At 37.7% G+C, this 24,595-nt stretch overlaps 1 protein-coding gene across 1 annotated transcript; it reads left to right on the forward strand.

Moving 5' to 3' along the window:
* The first annotated feature begins 21,780 nt into the window (after positions 1 to 21,780).
* On the forward strand, positions 21,781 to 23,501 carry LOC145045006 (receptor-like protein kinase HERK 1). The gene is made up of 2 exons (XM_078993356.1): positions 21,781 to 22,819; positions 23,032 to 23,501. Exons 1-2 carry the CDS (start codon positions 21,911 to 21,913, stop codon positions 23,134 to 23,136), a joined length of 1,014 nt encoding a protein of 337 aa, XP_078849482.1. The 5' UTR covers positions 21,781 to 21,910; the 3' UTR covers positions 23,137 to 23,501.
* The last annotated feature ends 1,094 nt before the right edge of the window (positions 23,502 to 24,595 follow it).

Consider the following 24,595-nt stretch of genomic DNA (forward strand, 5'->3'; position numbering starts at 1 on the left):
TTAAACCATATATTATATTTATTTTTATTCATAAGTAACTTGCGGGTAGATGTCATTCAAACGGTTGAGATTATGCAGTTATAATAGATGTATATATTATTATATAATTCAAAATAATCAATATATTATATCAATTTAGCATATGAATTATTATATAAAATTCAATAATAACTATATTGTTATATTAAAAAAACATATATTTGTAAAGATTTCAACTATATAGGTGTTTGTGCGCAACACGCGGACATTCACCTAGTATATTTATAAAGGAAACATTTTTCCTTTCACCACATTCATTTGAAACTCCCATAACTTTTCAATTTCTTTCTAATAATAATTATAATTTGGTTAATTAGGTTAAATAAATATCAAACCTAAAGTGTAATCATATATAAACTAAATTTCAATATTAAAATAATATATTTACTTCTACTTATAAAGTTATTTTTTTTAACTTTTAACATATTATACTTAATTTATTAGTTTTAATATATTGTTGGATGTAAACTATTATCATTTTAAAGATATAATTTTGGAACAATTTGTTTAAAATACTTAAATTATTAATTTAAATATAACATTATATGGTTAACTTAAATATAAATTTTAGTTTAACTCAAACAACCCAAAGAATATTTTGTAAATAGTTAAAAGTGAAAAAATTGTAGCATCTTTATAATAATGATTATAAGTTGGTTAATAAGGTTAAACAAATATCAAACCTAAAGTGTAATAATAAATAAACTAAATTTCAGTTTTAAAATAATATATTTACTTCTACTTATAAAGTTATGTGTTTAACTTCTAACATATTATACTTAATTTATTAAATTTAATATGTTGTTATATGTAAACTATTGTAAGTTTAAAACTACACCTTTTGAACAATATGGACAAAATACTTCAAATGTTAACTTAAATATAACATTACAATGTCAACTTAAATATAAATTTAAGTTCCCTTTAAAAACCAAATAATATTTTTTAAATAGTTAAAATTTATAAATTGTAGTGATAAATACAAAAACTAAAGTGTAATATCGATTTAACTAAAATATTTTCTAAATATATTTTTATAATCGTTTAAAGTTTTCAAATAAGTAACTTAGAATAACTTATAATAACAATAGTTAAATAACTCTATAATAAATGATTATATTGTTACCTTTAAAATCAAAAAATAATGTTTGATGTTTAAATAATTACAATGTTAGAAATAAAATCATTAAGCAAATAAATTTTAAAAAAACTAAGTAATAATAACAACAACTATAAATAACATTAAACCATATATATTATATTTAATTTAATTCATGGGTAACTCACGGTAGAAATCAACGATTGAGATTATGAAGTTATAATAGATGTATATATTATCATATAATTCAAAATAATGAATATATTATATCAATTTAGTATAAAAATTATTATATCAAATTTAAAAACAACATTATTATTATATTTAAAATAACATATATTTGTAAAGATTTTAACTATATAGGTGTTTCTGCGTAACATACGAACATTCGCCTAGTATACTTATAAAGGAAGCAATTTTCATTTCACCACATTCATTTGAAACTCCTATGCATTTTTTCTTTCACCACATTCATTTGAAACTCCCTTGACTTTTTAATTTCTTTCTAATAATGATTATAAGTTTGTTAACAATATTAAATAAATATCAAACCTAAAGTGTAATCATATATTTTAGATAAAATAATTAATATATTATATCAATTTGGTATACGAATTATTATATCAAATTTAACAACAATTTTATTGTTATATTAAAAAACATATATTTGTAAAGATTTCAACTATATAGACGTTTTTGCGCAACGTACAGATATTTGCCTGATATATTTATAAAAGATGTATTTTTATTTACACAACATGCATTTGAAACCTCTATTAATTTTCAATTTCTTTGTAATAATTATTATAAGTTATTTAATAATGTTAAACTAACGCAAAGACTAAATTCTAATAATAAATTAAGTAAATTACAATATGAAAATATCATATTTTACTTCCATTTTAGAAAATTACGATTTTAACTTTTTAACATATTATAGTTAACTTATTAGTTTAAATATGTTTTCGTATGTGAGCAATTATCATTTTGAAAGTCACAATTTTTGGATACTTTATGATTTTATGCAAAATAGTTAATTATTAATTTCAATATAACGTTAAACGGTTAACTTAAATCAAAATTCCAGTTAGACTTGAAAAAAATCAAGAGATTATTTTATAACTAGTAAGTTATAAATTATAGCGTCAAACTTGAAAAAAAATCAAGAGACTATTTTATAACTAGTTATAAGTTATAATCGCAACAACAACTATAAAAATTATTTAACCATATATTATATTTAATTTTACTCATTAGTAACCCGCATGTAGAAGCCATTGAAACAATTAGGACTACAGAAATTTAAGAGATGTCTACATTATCATATAATTTGAAACAAATAATGTTTATATCAACTTATTATAAGATTTATTATATAAGAGCTAACAACAACGTCATTGATATATTTAAAAAACATATATTTGTAAAGATTTCAAATATATTGTTATATTCTGCACAACGCATGGTTATTCACCTAATGTTTATTGTAATAGAGGCAAAAATACTCTAACTATATTCATTTGAAACCTACAAAATATCCCATCTTCTCTTTTAACTATTTATTTGAAACCTATAAAACATTCCATCTTCTCTTTCAACTAATAATAATCAACGACAATAACTCAAATGTTTTTTAACCCATAATGTTTATGATAATTAATTGGTTGATATAGTGGTATATATAAGTCATGGAGATATATTATGTCGCTAGGGTTTTCAATTTGTTTTGTTTGGTTGATTATAAAATATGGTTTATATATTTCTATATCATGTACGAAGTTTTTGAAGTTTGAAACGTTAATGAGTAATTTGGGTTTACTTTTCAGTTAATACAGGTGCCAGATATATTTTTAGCACATATCATGAATGTAAAAGTTATTGATACTTAAAGAAGACGAAAATTGTTTAAGAACCTGTTCGAGTAAGTGTTCAGATCTTAGTGTATATGGCTATAGATTTCTAGAAATCATGTTGGGAAGGTGAACTTCAGATTGTAACAATCCGTTTTAAAAATAAACTAATAAATGAATAGTAGATTTGAGTTCGGAATAATTTAGCAAGGCATTGGTTTTGGAGGTTAAATGATTTAATTTGGACTTCTGGGGTTAAAGTGTAATTTCCGGGTCACTTTGTAAATATTTCTGAAGACGGGGGCTGGTTGGTAATTATTAGGACTTAAAATGAAAGGATTTTTAAATGCTGAGGGTTAAAGGGGAACTTATGGGGCTTGTATTGTAATGAATTGTTAAAGATAGGTGATGAGACTCAAAAGTCTTTAAGATCGATTAGATTCTTAACAAGCAAACCAAGAATGTAAATCAAACAAGAACACAAAATGAATCAAACTGTTGTTGAATGATTAAAAAAGCCACAACCTCAGAAGAACTCTATAAAGAATTGATACTGTAGAGGTGTGGTAGGGTTACAATATTGTTTTGAATGATAAAATCAACTATTAACCTAATACGATGTATGCATGCACTATATATATAATAACCCTAATAATAAATGGTTGGACAGACCCAAAATTGTATAATGGACTTATACTAACTGGCCCAAAGAAGTAGTATAATTATCCCCAACAATCCCCCCTTTACATCATTTGGGGCAAGAGAGATTCACTAATGTGTCTTCTTGACAATCTTGAAGAGTTTGCGAAACACCGCAAGGAAAGTCCTGCGTAACAGGATGTACCAGCGAATCATGTCATTAAAGTGTCTCTTTGCAGCATCATCATTCAGGTTGCACTTGTTGATAATTTCCAAGACATGTTCCAGACAAGATGTAGAGAACAAATGCTTGTTAGGCATAGCAAAAAGACATTAAAGTGTCTCTTTGCAGCATCATCATTCAGGTTGCACTTCGGTCCTTTGCTGAAACATCACCGTTAAATGAGCCATATCAATTTTTCCCAAAGTCATTTCGCTCATGTCGCTGGCTTTGCTGATTGTATTAACAATCGACTTTTTCTTCAGATAATTATCATCAAACTTAACATAATAGGTTTCTTCTATTTTCTTGAATCGTTTGTTGAGAACCCTATACACGTTGGAGGTTAGCGGATAACCTAGAAAGATACATTCGTCTGCCTTCACATCGAACTTGTTTCAGTTTTCTTTATAATTAAAGATGAAACACCTGGAGTTGAAGACATGGAAAAACTTGACGTTAGGTTTGCGATTATTTAAAATTTCATATGGAGTAAGAGTAAACTGATTATTCGAGAAAGATCTATTATGAGTGTAGCAAGCGGTGGTGATAGCATTAGCCCAGAAATACAGAGGTAAGCATGCGAAACTAAGCATGGTTCGAGCGGCTTCACACAAGGAACAGTTTCGTCTTTCAACTATGCCATTCTGTTGTAGAGTATAGGGAGGAGAGGATTTGTGAGTTACTCCCTTTTTCAGATAAGAATTCTTCAAACTCGTTGTTTATGAATTCCAGTCCGTTGTCGCTTCTGATGTTGCAAACCAGCTTTTGCAACCGAACTTCCACTTGCTTTATAAAGATCCTTAGCTTTGGAGCAGCCTCTGATTTTTGTTTAAGAAAATACACCCAAGTAAAACGTGAAGAATCATCAACAATTACTAGTATGTATTTACTACCACCAACACTTTCAATTGTATAAGGTCCATAAAGGTCGATGTGTAGACGTTCAAGAGGTTCAATGATCTTTGTGTTTACACGAGTTAGATGACTTTTTATGCTTTGTTTTCCCATTTCCCATGCAACACAAAGATGATCTTTATCAAAATTTAAGAGAGGAAGCCCTCACACATGATCACCAAGAACAAACTTGTTGATGTCTTTGAAGTTGAGGTGCAAAAGTCTTCTGTTCCATAGCTAGCTATCATTAGTATTTTTTGGGTCAAAATTATGGTTTATACTTTTCTTTTCTAGGAAAATGTATTTTTCTGTAATGTAATATGTGTTCACGGTCGTGTTTACGGTTAGGTGGGTGTTTACAGTCTGGTTTACGACCGTAAACCCATTTGCGGTCCGTGTTCCCCATTTACATATAAATAGATGTTAGGTGGGTGAGGAGTATATTACCAAGGAGCTTATGTGTGTGTATTCTAAGGTGTTCTATAGATTGAAAGTTAAAGAGAAGATATGGGCTTTAGTATGTGTTAGTGTGTGTGAATCGTGTATCTGGATCTTCATTCCAATCAAATCATACAAGATTCATCATTTTCTTCTTCTCCTTCTCTTCTATTTGATCTGACATCATCCAATTGTTTGGGATTCTGCACCATCAGTTGGATCTGATTGATACACAAGCAGATTTGGGGACTTACAATTGGTATCAGAGCAAGGTTGTATCAATCAATTGTGTCGGATATGAACCTTATTTGATCTTATTTTTGAAGGAGTCTTGCGTTTTTGGATAGATCTTGGCAAAATAAGGGGGGTTTGTTCTGTGTGTTTTTGATAAAAACGAGTTTTTGATTGAGTTTTGGAGCAAAAATGGTGAAAAACGTCGTTTTTTTCGCGATCTGAAGAGTTTATGATCAGAGCTTACGGTCCGAGATTACAGTTCGAGGTTACGGTCCTAGGTTTATGGTCTGAGCTTACGGTCCGAGGTTCGTACGTGTACGGTTTGAGGTTCTCATTCAATCAACGCTTATACTTAAAAAAAAGGAAAGGGAATTTTGGGGGTGCCTGGATTTGACCCACGTCCCCTAAAATTCCCTTTCCCCTTTTTTAAAGTATAAGGGCTGATCAAGTGCAAACCTCGGACCGTAAGCCTCGGACCGTAAGCCTCAGACCGTAATTTCTGACTATAACCTCTGATCGTAATCTCTTCAAATCGCAGAAAAAATGACAGTGGATCACTCTCATATGGCTCTATGTTAGAAAGAACAATATCAAGGGGAGGAATCCCTGAAACTGTCTCCTTAGGAATTGAATCGTCAACCATCTGATCAAAGATAGGAAGCATAGTTTCAAGAACATCTTCAGTCTCCCGTACCTCCGTTGCTGGATAAGCAACATCATTGATATTGTCAAAGAGCACTTTGTAACACCCAAAGTTTCAAAGGCCAAGAAAGGAAAAAAAAAGCCCTAATTTAAGGGTCGACTCGGCGAGTCCAAGGAAGGACTCGACGAGTCCGAGCGGGATCCGAGTCGAGGAATAAGTGACCAACTCGGCGATTCGGCCAAGGCAACTCAGCGAGTAGGGTCTGTGCGAGGAAAACCCTAAATCCGGGGCTTGGAGCCTATTTAATCGCCTCATTCTTCTTCCTAGTGCTCCTTTACTGTCTCTCACACCCAGAACGTCGCACCCTAAGCCCCCATTGTGCTCATTCATGCTTTTGGCCATTTTTGAGTGATTTAAAGGAAGAAGAAGTGGGAATCTTTGAAGCATCAAGGAGTGGCATTGGATCCAAAGTTTGGGGATCATTTCAGAGCATTTGAAGGTATTAAGTCGTTTCTCTCCTCCAAATTTTCCTTGGTTATGAGTTTTGGGGCTTTTAAGCCATGTTTGAAATCAATCTCGAGCTTGAGGTCCAGATCTGAGGTTGCTGCCTCAGATCCATGCTTGTTTTGGTCTAAACTTCCGTAAAGTATCAGCCCTTAAGTGGATCATGGAGTCTTTTTGCCTTAAGCCCTAGTTTTTGGCATGTTTTGCCTAGATCTCCTTCTCTACACGTAAAGTTTGCAACTTTACGTATGGAATAGGCTTGGGAAGGGTAGATCAACAGTTTGGAGTCCATGCATGACTCAAAAGTCCTCTGCATGTAAGGAGAACTGAAGGGACTCGGCGAGTCCTTTGAGTGGACTCGACGAGTAGCATGAAGTTGTGGAGAAACTCGACGAGTGGGATGAACAACTCGTCAAGTCGTATGAAGATTGCCTTGTACTCGGCGAGTCTGTTCTTGGACTCGGCGAGTCAGGTCGCGAAACCCCAAACCCTTCGAGTTGAGACTCGAATCAGTGAGTCGGGTGGAGACTCAGTGAGTCGGACAGGTCTGGACTCAGAAATCGGTAAACTCGGCGAGTCATGGACTGACTCGGCGAGTCGAGTCACGAATGGAAGGAATCTGGACATTATGAACTCGGCGAGTCAGTAGGGTGACTCGGCGAGTAGGGTTGACCTGGAAGGTTGACCTTGACCAGGATTTTGACTTGGACCAGGGTGGACTTGGTTGTCTTTCGGGGGTCTTTTAGACTCAGTGTTGCATTGATATTGGTAGTTCGGGGAGCAAGGGGAGCAGGAGTTCCGTGAGTTGTCGGGCAGCAACTATTGAGATCATCAGCAAGTTCAGCAAGTGCAGGTGAGTTTCCCTTTGTGTAAATGGGTCTAAGGCCACAATGCCGGCCCATGTAGTTATGAATAGGAGACCCGGGGGTTAGCCCTAGGCACAGTATGCTAGTATTATTCTCAGGACGAGGTCCAGTAATAGTGGGCGGGTACCCAAGGAATTGTTTATATGACAGTTTATACTTTTTGTCTGTGTGATACATGTATGTGCCTGGTAGGGAGGTGAGTGGGGGCGAGGTCCCGTATCTCACCAATAGCAGAGTGTGGATGGGGTTCCATATCTCATTAGTAGCAGAATAGGGGTGAGGCCCAAACTAGAACAGGAGTGAGAGTGGGCTAGGCCCGTACCTCACTACCATTAGTAGCGTGGACGGGGTTCCATGACTCATCAGTAGCAGGACATGGGCGAGGCCCAGGATAGGTGAGGCCTTAGGACATAATCAGTTGCATGTGTTAGTTATGTGTTGTGAAATGTTTATGTGTTATTATTTGTTGATGGGCGAGGCCCTGTGACAGGCGAGGGCTAAGTAAAACAGATCTGTATCCGAGCGGGGCTCGAAGCTAGGTGGGGCCTGGAGCAGCGGGGCCGTTGTAGTGGGCGAGGCCTGAGGTAGGGGGCAAGGCCCAAGATAGGGGGCGTAGCCCAGTATGTGCAATATGTGGTTATGCATGGTATGTGGTAGGGTGGGGAACTCACTAAGCTTCGTGCTTACGGTTTTCAGTTTTGGTTTCACGTACTTCCGGTAGCGGAGGGAAGAGCTCGGGGTGATCGCATGGCACACACCATAGACTAGACAGCCTGGGAATGTTTACTCTGATAATGAACATGTGTTTTGAAAACTTATACTCATATTATGTTTTGGAATGATGACTTTACTTGAAGTAATGATTTATTAAAAGAAATTTTTGGTCTTAATTTTGGGTCGTTACAAGTTGGTATTAGAGCCTTGGTTTTAGGGATTCGGACATGCCCTTGGGGGTGTCTGAACTCAAACTGAGGAATTGGTAAAGAAGTTTTCAAAATGAAAAGACAGTTTTTTAAAAAGGGGGTTTTGATAAAGAAAACAGTTTTAGAAAAGCAAAAGGAATTCAGAAAGATAAAGACTTTGAAAAGAGAAAAGAGGTGTGGTGCATGCAATCAACCGAGCTCAAGTAAGTGCCCCAAAATACCCATACAAGTTTATGTTTTGATTATCAGTTAATAGAACAACATGCTAGATTAGGAATAAGGATCTAGGGAGGATGCCTTATGTGCCTGTTATATGTGCTTTTGATCTGCATGATAGTGCTGAATAGTCAGTAGTAGGATAGCCTGATTAGGTTATGCCTGAGTTTATGAGTTGTGTTGCATGCTAGTTCAGATTCTTGCTATGTGGATATGATTGCTTGAGTATTTTATGGTTAGATTTTCCCTTGTCTGAATTCTGCTTGCTTTGTGCATTGTGGGATTCTAAGTGATGGGAGTTAGCCATTAGGTGGATACGTCATGTCACATGTGATCAGGGTTGAATAATCTCAGGGTGTTGGATTTGGTCCTATTGTGCAGCTCTTGTTTGAGTCCAACCGTTGTAGGAACGAGTCTTTTACTTGAAGGATTATCTGAGCCTCGGTACATGTGATGGTATCCAGGTGATGGTTAATTGGCATTGCGAGGAGGCATTCAGCAGCTGAGGACTGGTTTGAGTTGAGTCAAAGGTTTCCCTAGGGTAAGCCTAGGATGAGGTAGTGCTGGGAGCAGTAGAAGTAGAAAAGGGACCTGGTGGAGTCAAAGCAGTTCCTGAGGAAAGTACGGATAGATGTGGAAGGTAGTATGGGCCCGTACTACTGAAAGTAGAGGATCCGTACTCGATTCGGGAAAGGCCGAGACAAGACCGGGAACCTGGTAGTGAGTATGTTTGGTCTCGCAGTAGTGAGGAGTATTCTGATAGTGGTTATGTTATATGTTTCAGTATGGTGACATTGCAAGAGGGACCAACAGGCGGATCAGGCGCCAGAGAGGGATTGTGCTCGGGTTTAGGGGCCGAGCAGCTCGAGGAGCGGATGAGAGAGTTGATATCAGCGGAGGTTACGCGCAGTATTCTAGCTCAGACTCCTGTGATCTTTGGCACGGTCAAGGAGGGTATATTGGAGATTTTGGATGAGAGGCTGAGAGCCTTCCGTACTGAGATGATGGCTTTGTTGGGAGCGCGTACCTTGACATTTCGGGAGTTCAGGGCTTGCGGGGCACCAGATTATCATGGGGCTAGGGACCCCATCGCTAGCAGCAGATGGTTGGCTGATGTTGCCAACGCATTCCGTACGAGCTGGTGTCCTGAGGAGGATAAGGTCAGACTCGCTTCCTGTCTTCTGAAGGATAGAGCGAGGGATTGGTGGGAGGAGATTGGTCACGCTTTGGGTGATGATGCCGCGTTGGACGCGATGACTTAGAGTGATTTATCAGCGAGGTTTAGAGCGGAGTTTTCGCCGATTATTGAGGTGCAGCAGTTGGCCCGGGAGTTTCAGGACTTGACGCAGACTACTAAGACTGTGGTGGAGATCACCGCCAAGTTCAGAGAGAGAGCCCTTCTTGTTCTGCAGTATGTTGCGGATGAGGAAATGAAGAAGGCACGATATCACGAGATGCTGAGGGATGACATCAGGGAGTTCGTGAGCAGGTCTGGTTGTAAGATGCTGGAGGATATGATTTCTCGGGCCAGGGAGAGGGAAATTGATTTGGAGCAGATCCGGAAGAGGAAGCCGGATGAGGTTCAGGTAGCCGCAAGTTCGGGCAAAAGGCCCAAGGGATCGGAGTCGAGATCGAGGGATTATCAGGACCGTAGTCGATGCGGAAGGTGTGGCAGGACGCACGGGGGCGCATGCAGGAGTGGTAGTGGTGGTGAGTTTGGCTGTTTCAGGTGCGGTCGGATTGGTCATTTTAGCAGAGATTGTACTGCTACCATCACTCAGGGATCAGACTTGATATGTTTTCACTGCAATCAGCGGGGCCACAAGAATGCCCAGTGCCCCAGTTCGCTTTCAGCAGGACGGGTGATGGCACCTGCCCCTGCAACTTTGAGGATCACAGACAGCCGTCAGGGCCGTGCGGAGGCGCCTGCAGTAGGAGGCAGGGCTTTTCAGATCGCTACTTTGGAGATGCGAGCAGTGCCGGACGTTGCAGGTATGCGACTTCCGTTTTCAGTTCTTTTATTTTGTGTATGATTATATTGTTATGGTTCTGCTCATTAGCGGGTGAGCATTTTATTTTCGAGCGGGTTCATTGTGATTGAGTTATATGCCATTTGCATACCTTGGAAATTTGGTTAGTAGTTAAGGGGTGTGTTGTATCGAAGAAGGTTACTTAGGGTGCAGTATCTGTAGCATGCCTTGGAGGGACTCGGTATGTCTTGCTAGTTCGGAGCCGTATAAGTTTTAGAATGGACAGGTTAGATCCTTAGCTATGGTAAGCTTGGGATTCCTCAGCGGATTGATTATGGTAGCAAGGATTGGGAATTCTTCTCATCGATCATCGAGGTGTAAGCAGGATCAAAGTGGGGGAGAATCCTCCGAGTGTATAAGGGTAAGGGCACGAAAATCCAGATCGGGTATATGATTCTGAGAAGGAAAGAAGGTAGTCCAGTGTTTGACAAATCGAGTAGTTCAGGGTTGGGAGTTTGAGAACTTCCCATCAGTGCGTGCGTGTAAAGGGTAATGGTGGGTATGTGGTTCGGATTCAGGTTAAAGGGCCGCATGTAGAACTCGTGTGATTCGGAATGGAGATCTTGAGGTCAAATAGCAGGAGATGTTTTCGTGTTAGCAGTCAGTGGTGGAAAGTGATGTAAGGGCGGCCGTAGCATTCACTAGCAGTCAATGGTGGAAGTGTTGTCAGACTACGGGGCAGCCGTAGCATTTCGTAGTAGCTTCGTTGGCGGAGTCGGGGCGAGGCCCTTTATCTCCTAGCATTCAGATAGGGATCGGGAATGGGGAATGGATGAGAATGGTATGGAGTTGCCTGTATAGCCATTGAGAGATGAGACTTTGGAAGAGACCGCTCTAGGATATAGTCGGGTGAGACCCGTGGGCGAGGCTCGTATGAGGATAGCAGTATAGGTGAGACCTGAGAGCAGGGTGGCTCAGTAGTATGGTTGGGTGAGACCCGTGGGCGAGGCTCGTGAGTTTTAGCAGCACAGGTGGGACCTGGTAACAATCTTAGTGTCTAGGCAAGGGGATCGGGGATCCCAGGAAATTGTAGTGCCAGCATGGTAGAATAGATTGAGCAGTATAGGTGGCGGAAGTATCTTCGAATGTTGTTGGGAGCGACTAGTGGTTGTGTTGGGTCAGTAATCGGTGAGAATCGGTAATCCAGATATTGATAGGTTGGTAGGGACCAGGATGGTCTCAGTTCATTCGGAAGCCAGATAAGAATAGCAGGATTTCTAGTCAGTAGCAGTGCGGGGATGCAGAGTATGGTGGAATTCAGTTAGTTGATCGTGGGGTGATCGACACCGAATGATAGTAGCAAGAATGCCAAGTGGATACTAGTAATGATGACCCATACAGAGTAGCGGAAGTAATAGATTGGGTGAAGACAGGGTCTTCACAGTGGCAGAAGAGATAAATGGTTATGGACCGTTGCCTCGGGGGGGGGGGGGGGGGGAGGAAAGAAGGGGTGAACCCCTATGTTGCAGTACTTGGAGAATACCAAAAAGATTGTCGGTTGAGTAAGTTGTGTTTCCAGGATGTTCAGGCTCAGGATGCACCCGAAATTATTATTGGTAAGGATTGACGTTAGTCGGAATGATTGAACAGAAGGCCAACAAAGTTAGGCAGCTGGTGTTGGAATGGATGGTGGGGCTTTGGAGGCAGATCGCCGACAGTAGAGTATAGTAAACTTCGAGGACGAAGTTTAGTTTAAGTGGGGGAGAGTTGTAACACCCAAAGTTTCAAAGGCCAAGAAAGGAAAGAAAAGCCCTAATTTAAGGATCGACTCGGCGAGTCCAAGGAAGGACTCGACGAGTCCGAGCGGGATCCGAGTCGAGGAATAAGTGACCAACTCGGCAAGTCGGCCAAGGCGACTCGGCGAGTAGGGTCTGTGCGAGGAAAACCCTAAATCCGGGGCTTGGAGCCTATTTAATCGCCTTATTCTTCTTCCTAGTGCTCCTTTACTGTCTCTCACACCCAGAACGCCGCACCCTAAGCCCCCATTGTGCTCATTCATGCTTTTGGCCATTTTTGAGTGATTTAAAGGAAGAAGAAGAAGTGGGAATCTTTGCAGCATCAAGGAGTGGCATTGGATCCGAAGTTTGGGGATCATTTCAGAGCATTTGAAGGTATTAATTCGTTTCTCTCCTCCAGATTTTCCTTGGTTATAAGTTTTGGGGCTTTTAAGCCATGTTTGAAATCAATCTCGAGCTTGAGGTCCAGATCTGAGGTTGCTACCTCAGATCCATGCTTGTTTTGGTCTAAACTTCCGTAAAGTATCAGCCCTTGAGTGGATCATGGAGTCTTTTTGCCTTAAGCCCTAGTTTTTGCCATGTTTTGCCTAGATCTCCTTCTTTACACGTAAAGTTTGCAACTTTACGTATGGAATAGGCTTGGGAAGGGTAGATCTATAGTTTGGAGTCCATGCATGACTCAAAAGTCCTCTGCATGTAAGGAGAACTGAAGGGACTCGACGAGTCCTTTGAGTGGACTTGGCGAGTAGCATGAAGTTGTGGAGAAACTCGACGAGTGGGATGAACAACTCGTCGAGTCGTATGAAGATTGCCTTGTACTTAGCGAGTCTGTTCTTGGACTCGGCGAGTCAGGTCGCGAAACCCCAAACCCTTCAAGTTGAGACTCGAATCAGTGAGTCGGGTGGAGACTCAGTGAGTCGGACAGGTCTGGACTCAGAAATCGATAGACTCGGCGAGTCATGGACTGACTCGGCGAGTCGAGTCACGAATGGAAGGAATCTGAACATTATGAGCTCGGCGAGTCAGTAGGGTGACTCGGCGAGTAGGGTTGACCTGGAAGGTTGACCTTGACCAGGATTTTGACTTGGACCAGGGTGGACTTGGTTGTCTTTCGGGGGTCAGTTAGACTCAGTGTTGCATTGATATTGGTAGTTCGGGGAGCAAGGGGAGCAGGAGTTCCATGAGTTGTCGGGCAGCAACTAGTGAGATCATCAGCAAGTTCAGCCAGTGCAGGTGAGTTTCCCTTTGTGTGAATGGGTCTAAGGCCACAATGCCGACCCATGTAGTTATGAATAGAAGACCCGGGGGTTTGCCCTAGGCACAGTATGCTAGTATTATTCTCAGGACGAGGTCCAGTAATAGCGGGCGGGTGCCCAAGGAATTGTTTATATGATAGTTTATACTTTTTGTCTGTGTGATACATGTATGTGTCTGGTAGGGAGGTGAGTGGGGGCGAGGTCCCGTATCTCACCAATAGCAGAGTGTAGATGGGGTTCCATATCTCATTAGTAGCAGAATAGGGGCGAGGCCCAAACTAGAACAGGAGTGAGAGTAGGCTAGGCCCGTACCTCACTACCATTAATAGCGTGGACGGGGTTCCATGACTCATCAGTAGCAGGACATGGGCGAGGCCCAGGATAAGCGAGGCCTTAGGACAGAATCAGTTGCATGTGTTAGTTATGTGTTGTGAAATGTTTATGTGTTATTATTTGTTGACGGGCGAGGCCCTGTGATAGGCGAGGCCTAAGTAAAACAGATCTGTATCCGAGCGGGGCTCGAAGCCAGGCGGAGCCGTTGTAGCGGGCGAGTCCCGAGGTAGGGGGCGAGGCCGAAGATAGGGGGCGTGGCCCAGTATGTGCAGTATGTGGTTATGCATGGTATGTGGTAGGGTGGGGAACTCACTAAGCTTCGTGCTTACGGTTTTCAGTTTTGGTTTCAGGTACTTCCGGTAGCGGAGGGAAGAGCTCGGGGTGATCACATGGCACACACCATAGACTAGACAGCCTGGGAATGTTTACTCTGATAATGAACATGTGTTTTGAAAACTTATACTCATATTATGTTTTGGAATGATGACTTTTCTTTAAGTAATGATTTATTAAAAGAAATTTTTGGTCTTAATTTTGGGTCGTTACACACTTCAAGAAGAACCCGTATCTTTGATAAATTTCCTGAAGAGCCAGTTCAAGCACCAAATGTCATTGCTATAAAAAAGGCAAAATTAATGGATTCCTCCAAGAAAAAGAAACTGTTATTCAAAAAGAGTTAAGATGAAAACGCGCCTTTAGGTCAACCCAAAATCACCGTCACTGACCTTGAAAGGAAGAGATTTGGACACAAGTACGGTGATAGGACATGAATTGTCTCTTGGGAATATCATGATGGGCTAAACATGTGGATAGTAAAAAGAAAAAGCAAAAATGTGGAGTACTAAAAAGATATCCATGATTTCAGTTCATGGACTAGAGTTGATCTTTCTGAATTAGCAAGTGCTCCTTTTGCAAATCTGTCTGGAGATCCAAAGGCAAATCATTTCAAGGGATTCTTGGAGGAACAAGTAAAGAAGGGATTCTCCCGTATGAAGACTGCTGAGTCTTTTATTAAGACCTTCCCTAAGGTACTTGATACCAAGACAAATCAGCCTATTCAGACAGTTATGTGGCCACCAACCAATCAAGTCAAAAAGATTCCGGTGCTGCAACATATTGCTGATGGGTCTATCGAAAAAATGCAATACTGGGTATGTGGTGAAACAACTGCATCTGCTCTCATAAAACTACAAGATGGTTGCTTTCGCTTATACGACAAAAGAGACCTTATTCAATTTGGTAAATGGGATATTCATCAGTTGTCCCTACATTAGATAAAGGTAGCTGAAGAGATTCTTGAGCTTGCTGCAAAAGAGTATACATCAATGGTTGGGGAGATTATTTCAAAGAAGACGTGGAAAGGGGCAATGGGAGGGTCTGATGTGCTAGTTATTGAAAGGGACTAAGGTACAACTAGCCTCAAACCAAGGCGAGACTGAAAGGTCTTATTTTGTGGTTTGGGCTAGGCAATTGAATGTATAGATGTTATAGGGCTTTTTTTTCATGTTGTTAGAGTGTTTACGGTCCGGGTTGTGTTTAAGGTTAGGGTATTTATGGTCTGTGGTGACCGTAAACCTGTTTACGATCCACCTAACCGTAATCAGGTTTACAATCCGTCTTCTTATATATATATATATATATATATATATATATATATATATATATATATATATATATATATATCTTTTTAGAGTCTGTCAGTAGTGGTTGTCAGTCTATCAAGTTTACGGTCATCGAGTTGTACCAGGTGTTTTTTAGTATTAACGTGTGCAAGCTTGATTCTTACTCTTCTTCTACTCATTTCTTACTTTATTTGATTATTTGATTGATCACTGGTTAAGATCCTTGTATTGAGGACCTTACAATATTAGCTTTCGTTAGCAGGCATATAGCAGGCTTCCCTTTTATCGGGTTTAAGTTTAAGGGATACATTCCGCTTTTCGATGCGACTTTAGTAGAACCGCTTTCATTTTCTTCTCTATTATCTCAGATCCTTCGTCGTCAAAAGATACTTTCAGTCCAGTACCCACAACTAATTGCGAAACACTAATCTGATTGTGTTATATTCCTTAAACATAAGCCACCTTTCGGAATGAAAAATATCCATTTATGATCATCCCATAACCCTTTATCGTTCCAAAGGAATTATTTCCATATTTTACATATCTACCATCTTTAAGAGCACAAAACTCTCTCACCTCTTCCTTTCTTCCTATCATGTGACATGAGCAACCACTAGCAATGTACCATTCGTTGTCGAACTACTCGTCACGTATAACCTGCAAATATTAAGCAGATTTAGGAACCCAAAGTTTCTTGGGTCCTTGTGAGCCTTTTACAGAACAATGAAAATTAATAGAAGGATCAACCAAATAGATTCATTTTATTAAAGTGGTTTCATCTTTCCTTTTAATGGTGAAAACCTTGATTTTGTTATTCGCTTTGTTTGAATTAGTTTGTTTTTCTTTAGGTTGATTCTTAACAAATTCTTTCATATCCTTCCTAAGGTTAGCAGTCGTCTTCTTTGTTGGAACTTCATAATCTGAGATGAGCTTTCCCTTCCCCTTAACATCCTTGACAGGAGTTTTCTTTGATTGAGAATGAGGAAGATTTGGTTTTTCAGAGAACTTTTTAGGAACTAATGACATATGAGCGGAACTTACTTTTTGTTTCTGTGAAGCACAGGAATGACAGTGTGAACACTGTGTGGGTTTCGCTTATAAATGTGCTTTTCCTTTTTACCTGAAGTCCTTCGAACCCCCTTAGTACCACTTGTACTGCCTCTCTTGAAGTTTGATGGCTTGTTTATTGGTTCTGCAACGTAACGACCTTTTACCGTCCAAGAGGTTCGTTCTGATAGCCCTAATGTTTCATCTGCGTTATCGATTGGGGCAGATCAGAAATGATCATCACATCCATCAACATCATCTTCGTCGACCAAGGCTGTTACTTCAACTGTTTGACCCTTGGTAACTCCAGTGGCAGTGTACACTTGATTTGGTACGGTTTGTACCTTTTGGTATACCACAACCTTCTCTTTCATGACTTTGATCTTGTATTTAGACAGACAAGCGAACTTAACAGAGTTTTCAGATATAAGGACTTTTGTTGGTTCAGGTTCAGTTTTAACAAATTCAGAATAGTCAACCTCGTCGCCTACATATATTTCACTCATTTCATTGTCCTCATCAAATTCAGATGAATTTTCAGCATTGATCTTGTTATCTGAACTCAACTTAGAACTTGATGAATCAAATTTCGGTATAGTTTCGGTATTTATATTCAATTTTTCATTTTCATCCAATAAGTTTTTGAGCATGTCCTTATGGTCTTTGGACTTAATAAATGACTCAATTTTGTCCAGTCCAATTCTGTAGGCCTCAGAGGTTTCTTTTGACGAGACAATTGATTAACAATTATAGCAATCAACATCTATTTCATCTTCCTTTAATTCAAGGAAAGGCAAAATCATTTTGTGAATCTTTTTGCCAATCTCACAATCTAAATGCAGCTGAGTAATATCGAAATAAAGATGTTTAGCAATCAAGAAAACAATATTCCTTTGTTTCAAAAACTTTAATTTGTCACGTTGTAAATAAATCAATTCATCTCTTGCCCTAACCAACCCTAATTCCTTCATCTCTATCCACATCCTTCGCTCCTCATTCTTGGAAGACACCCTACTAATTTGATCAGTTAGGTTAGATTTCGTGAGGCGAGTTTGTTTTAGACTACCACTTAAACTAAAGAAGGTGAATTTTAAATCATTTGATTCTTTTTCATAGTTATATACATGTATTTTAAGAGATTCAAGGATGGAATTTACCTTTTTGATCAACTGATCACACTCGTTGATCTGCTCTCCGACTGGTTTCGCAGTAATGCATTCGTCTTCCCTCTCCTTTACTTCTTCACACCCTCCATCCGTGGTGTAGCCTCTCATTTGTGATACACCAGCTACCACCATTAAACATATGCCAACACTCTTAGAACTTTCTTCCTACACAACAAATGCCCTGCCATGTGTGGGCTTGCAAACTTCTTCATCTTCCGAGTCAGTAGACCAAACCTCTAGTCGCTTGACTGTAATTATCAATATTATGTTGTTTATATGTGATTGAGACTTAATGTACTCTCCAGGGTTGTTGATAACCCATAGGATCTGTTTTTTCCTACTGAGACTTTGTGTAGTCTCTAGGGTCACTGTAACCCATAGAATGTGTTGTTACCCTATGAAACTTAGTGTAAGGTCTAGGGTTGCTGATAACCCATAGTTTTTTTGTGTGTTATACTATATGAGATATCTTGGGGAACTCCCTAAGCTTCGTTCTTACAGTTGTTGATTATATGTGTTTCAAGTATTTCTGAGGATGGCAAGAAAGTGAAGGTCTAATTGTAAACACTCAATGGGAGATTTTGTTATTGGGCGTTATGTGGCACTCTGATATTTTCCGTGATGACTTGTATTTGATACTTGTCACTTTCTGATGGTTTGATTTATGAACAATATTTTGGGTAATTTAAAATGAAAAATTAGGTTTAAAATTTGAGGTGTCATAGAAACCGCATCGGTAACATGATGCTATAAAATGCAGTGTCATGTAGGATTTGGTGAGTAAAGGGTACAAGAATATAAGTCAAAGTTTATTCATTCTCTTTTCCCTAACAGGAAAAGCGATATATTTGGGCCTCTTAGTGATTTGGTGTTGACTTATTGTGTTGGGCCCAGCCAGGACTCAACTGTTATGTTCAATTTAAAGTCTTATACCCTCATCACAAATCATCAATTGGGAAATAAAACTTTGACAATGAGACTGATTCTAATCCATATCTCATACTTGTATGATATCTAGAAGAACGGAGGAATATTGGATCACTTATCTAAGGACCAATGTCTATTTAGATCAGAGTTTGGCAGTTGATTCGAAAAGCACACTCTGTTGTTTAATTTGGAAGTTGTAATTTAGTTATAGACTTATCCAAGTGGAAGAATGTTTCATTAGGTGTCTAAGCCATTAGCTAAATTATTATCAACTTAAATTATTAGCAAAGTCCTTTTGGGTTGCCCTCAAATCTAGTAAGAGACTGGAATGCTATTTGGAGAGAAAGAAAGAGAGATAATTATTTATTAATTTATTATATGATTAATTAATTAATTAGAAATCAAAATAAATAATTTATTAATATATTTTGATATAAATATAGTAATTCGAAATTATATTGTTTAATTATAAATTAATCAGAAATAAATTAGAATAATTTTGGGATTAATTGGTATAATTAAAAATGGAAGGACTAAAGGTGACAATCTTCAAAAGATTGATCATCGACCAATTCTAGAACCTCCCTAAGGATGGGCGATTATAGGATGGGATTCTAGATGGTTTCTAGAGCTTTTCTCGGCTCTAAGGAAACTTGGGGGAAAGAAAAAGGGATAATTCTTATCCAAGGAAATTTGGCTTATCCAAGCCCCTCTAATCGCATATATAAACCCTCCATGGGTCTCATATTTTTGGCACTTCATTTACCAAAGGAGTTCCAAAAATTCCCTCCTCTCCCCTCTTTATTTTATTTACAATAACAAACTAAAAAGTATGATTTCTAATATCCCTTATCCAAAACCGAAAATAGCAATGTACCTTAGGGTTCTTGAATTCAAATTATTGTTTGCAAATCATAGTGAAAACATAGATCATTTAAGGCGTATGCGAACATAGGGTTTTATGTTTTCCCCAAAAAATATGATTTTTTGTTATCTCTAAAACCCATCATATATGACTTGGATGAAGTTTTCGGATTTGGTCATGGAGGAGTTTGTTCTAGTTGTTGAGGTTTAGTATCTCACTCAGGAGTTCATTGCTTTGACTCAAACTGCAGAGACTACGAATGAGCTCACCGTGAAGTTCTTTGACAAGTCGGTGTTATATCTGGATTATGTGGCTACAAAGGATATGAAGATGTCCAAGTACAATACCATATTGAGAGATACCATTCGAGAGTTCATCGTCATTATGAGGTTTTGAACTCTCCGCGAGATGATTCAGGTTACTTGACTTCACGGGATTGAGTTGGAGAGAGTTGAAGCTGAAGAGGCCAACCCTTATCCTGAAGACCAGTCATCTACATAAGAAGTTCAAGACATTTAGGGGAAAGGGGATGGTGGGAGCTCTGCACCAAAGTGCAGAAAGTGTGGGAAGAACCATGGTGGTGAGTGCAAGGCCGTTTTGTCTTTGTGTTACAAATATAGGAAACGGGGAACGTCAATTGTGATTACAAGGACCCTTGGAAGTTATGTCTTGGATGCAACCAGTTTGGGCATATCAGGTCGGAGTGTCCTAATAGGACCGGACAACAGGTTTAGGTCCCTGCTCCTGCCACATTGAGGATTACCGATGGAGGGCAGAGGAAGCCCGAGGATACAAAAGCCTAAGGTAGGGCATATCATCATACTAGCGTAGTGATTATCACATACTATTTTCCTACACAACATGTGTTGTTTCAATGTGTATACTTATTATTTTTTAGCAAGTACTTTTTTGTGAATTACATGCTTGATCTTGTACTTCTCGATTCAAGAGCGAGCTGATCTTTTTTTGTCTCTTATGGTTTGCAAGAATTTCAACAATACTCTAAGGACACTTGACTCGCTGATCTTAGTTCAAATTGTTGATGACAGATTAGTTAGTGTGACTAAAGTATTTAGAGGTTGTATTATCGATATTTATGGCGAGAGATTTCCGATTAACCTCATCCTGATTCTCATGTGTGAGATATAACACTATGGGAAAATGACATACAATCACACTTTTTCGAAAATAGCCTAATCACATTTTTGATAAAAATGTGGCGATTTTGATGTTAAGTGTGACAAATTAGTATTGATAAAATTTTGAATTGTTATATCGCTACATTTAAATATTTGTGTGTCACATATATGAAATTTTTGGCCACCATTAAGGTATGTTGGCCAAATATCACCATTTGTCACCATCTTTCGTGTTATTATTTGATTTATGGAAAAATAAATTGTAATGTTTTTTTAAAAGAGACGATTAATATATATATATATATATATATATATATATATATATATATATATATATATATATAACATTAAAATCAATATTGTAAAAAACGTTCAATGCTAGCTAGTCGCTTGACTGAGGTTAAGTGATTAATCGGCTAAACGAAGATTAATCGGAGACCCTAAATTGCTAATTCGTTGAAATTAAAAAATTTAAATATACCTAATATCACAACGAAATTTATAAATACCACTAATATCATAACAAAATAGATTAAAATGATCAATACAACGTTAATAATTACTAAAATAGTTTTTGTTGTGATAGAACTTCATCAAAATGTTAAAATTTCATCGTTTGTTACTTATTCGCTCATTGTGTAAGAATGAATTAATCGTAGGCGTCTTCTAATCGGTCGGGTAATGCCTAAGGACTAATCAGAGATTAATCGAAATATAATCGGAATTTTTACAACACCATAAAAATAGACTTAGAGTAAAACCAAACTTTTATGATAAACTTAAATGCTTTTGTGCCAATAACTCTATTTAAAACTAACAAGTTATAAGAAAAAACTTATATAACGTTTACAAAATAAAAATTAATCAAAAAAAAAAAAAAAAAAAACTCTTTAAGAAAATTAGTCATTTAATTCAGTTTATCGCAATGGATTTTTTTGGTAAATAAAAACTAGTGGAAAATAATATATGCCTCCAATAATTAATCCTACTTTTACTACCAGATGTCTTGGTCTCCCACTGTCCCTCCAACTTTGCCTTTGCAATAAATCTATTACTTTTTGTAGCATATATTCTTGGTCAGTTGTCTTAGTTCTCAATCTCTTCCTTGTTATAGCTGAGCCCTTTGTTTTTTCCAGCTATCATCAACGTCGCTTCCCCCTTCAACTTTACTTCTTTGTAAGTTTTAGTTTTGTTTCCTATTGTTGATAGATCATCAAAACAATGTCTGTCTTAAAACAGTTCGAACACCTCAAAATACAACTAGAAGCTATAGAATCAGCCACCAACAACTTTTCTGAAGAGAGTTGCATTGGGAAAGGGGGCTTTGGGAAAGTCTACAAGGGAGAACTCCTCCATTCGATGGGGCATACAACGGTTGCCATAAAACGTTTAGATCGTTCATTTGGGCAAGGAGACTCTGAGTTTTGGAAGGAGGTGATTATGCTTTCAGTTTACAGGCATGAAAATATTGTCTCCCTCTTGGGGTTTTGTGATGAGAAAGGCGAGAAGATCCTTGTGTATGAGTATTCATCCAGAAGAAGTCTTGACTTACATCTGAACAACAAGGATCTAACATGGGTTCGACGCCTTACGATTTGTATTGGGGCGGCTCGTGGAATAGCATACCTTCATAATCCAGCAGGTACTCAACAAAGAGTATTGCACAGAGATATTAAAAGCTCCAACATTCTCTTAGATGACAACTGGAATGCCAGAATATCCGATCTTGGTCTATCCAAATTTGGTCCAGCTAACCAGAACTACACATTCCTTGTCACTAATAATAGAGTAGGCACTATTGGGTATTGTGATCCGCTATATTTAGAATCTGGGATACTAACAAAGGAGTCAGACGTTTACTCATTTGGTGTAGTCCTGTTTGAAGTTTTGTGTGGGAGATTGTGTTTTGAGAGCTATGATAAGCCTCAATCTTTTACTCAATTGGTACGAAAGCTTTACAAACAGAAGAACCTAAATGAAATTATTTGGGGTGGTATAAAGGATGAAATACATCCTACTTCTTTGGAGGTTTTTTCAGCGATTGGTTATCAATGTTTAAAGAATGACAGTGAAAAACGTCCGTTGATGGAGGACGTCTTGACCAAACTTGAAATTGCCCTTGAATATCAAGTAACTTCATGTTCTTTCCCTTCTTTCATAAGAAAAAAAAAAATAGTAATAGTTAGTTGTGGTCATGTTATCCAAGCTGGACCGAAAATATATTGTTCATTAATTACTCCTGGTTCATCTAGATAATAGATAACCTGTTACATTTAAACTGACTCTCTAGCGTGCTTTCTCCTGTCTCTTTCTAACGTGCTATCTTCTTGTGCTTCTTGCAGGTTAATGATACCGATATCTCACCTGTACCTCAATTCCAGAGTTATAAGCTTACTGGAGACAACAATGTAAATAACTACCCCTACGTAAGTGACTACCACTGGTAGCCGGAACAGATTGGTGTTCAAGTGCTCCCTATGCTGGTATTTCCTCCCAACGCCAAGGAATGTGTAGTTTTGGTTTGCAGGATAATAGGTTGATGCTGGAATAAGAGTAACATGGATCTTATGCAGGGATCAGTAATGGCATGCATGCTTACAGAGTTTTTATTTAACACTTTTATTATTATTTGATATTCATATGTGTTTGTGTTTTTTTATCTTTGGGCTGGCCGGTTCTTTTATGAAAGCACTCTCCCAATCTTATTATTGGAGTTGCCAACCATCGTATCTTCCCTTTACTCCATTTATATGGGACTTAAGGTGAAGATGCCTTTTAGTTCTTATTAGCAATATAAACTAGCATTATATAATACGATGTTGGGTACTTTAATGTACTGAAATGGACAACTAACATAATTTCAATTCCTTTGTTTATTTATTAATACTGGATGCAAAAATGGGCAAATTAGTTTCTTTTCACACTAAAAAGCAACATACTTTTGTTTTTCAAAGCTTGTGACTTAATGCAAAGGGGGCAAGTTAATTTTTTTCATAAATAGATACTTTTGAGCTCGTCAACTCGATTATGTGTTAAAAAGGTACATTGAGTTGCAATAAAAATAAAATTATATGTATAATTCATATAAACGAAAACTACAACATATACATGCTGGTATTTTACATCCATTTAAACAAAATATAGAATATACAAGCTTGCGTGTTAAATCAATTTAAACAAAAAGTACAATAAAATTAGTATTTGCCGATTAGCCACTTTCTACTCTTCTTACCTCGAGTTAATCTCATTTTGCATCTTATCTAAGAAACACTATTCTCTCAAACATTATAGAACGAGTAAAAGTGTGTGTATATATATATATATATATATATATATATATATATATATATATATATATATATATATATATATATATATATATATATATATATATATATATATATATATATATATATATATAGAGAGAGAGAGAGAGAGAGAGAGAGAGAGAGAGAGAGAGAGAACTAGGTTCAAATGTTTCTAACAACCATTATGTATATATATATATATATATATATATATATATATATATATATATATATATATATATATATATATATATATATATATATAGAGAGAGAGAGAGAGAGAGAGAGAGAAAGAGAGTTAGGTTCAAATGTTTCTAGCAACTATTATGTACATGTATGCATCAATTATAATTCAAGAAAAAAAATAAATCATTAATGTGAAAAAAGGGGAGATGAGTCATTTTGTTTTTTTAAACCAAAAATATGTTCTTATATATTTGGTATATCCCTTAAATCACGTCAAATAATTCTACTATTATTTGATTTATTTCAAACCATCATCTCCACAACCCTAATGCAAATCACCGACCTCTTCACCCTTCTCCTCTCTATCTCTGTAGAATGATTCTAGCAATTACTCACTTAAATAGAATCTGTG

Source organism: Lactuca saligna, chromosome 5 (genome assembly GCF_052625555.1).
Source record: "Lactuca saligna cultivar CGN05327 chromosome 5, ASM5262555v1, whole genome shotgun sequence".
NCBI classification, from domain to species: Eukaryota; Viridiplantae; Streptophyta; class Magnoliopsida; order Asterales; family Asteraceae; genus Lactuca; species Lactuca saligna.

Bases quoted from the DNA above. Each gene is read 5' to 3' on its own strand.
- LOC145045006 (XM_078993356.1), top strand. From the start codon at position 21,911: ATGTCTGTCTTAAAACAGTTCGAACACCTCAAAATACAACTAGAAGCT. The intron at 22,820-23,031 runs GTAACTTCATGT...TGCTTCTTGCAG, and splicing joins AAATTGCCCTTGAATATCAA to GTTAATGATACCGATATCTC.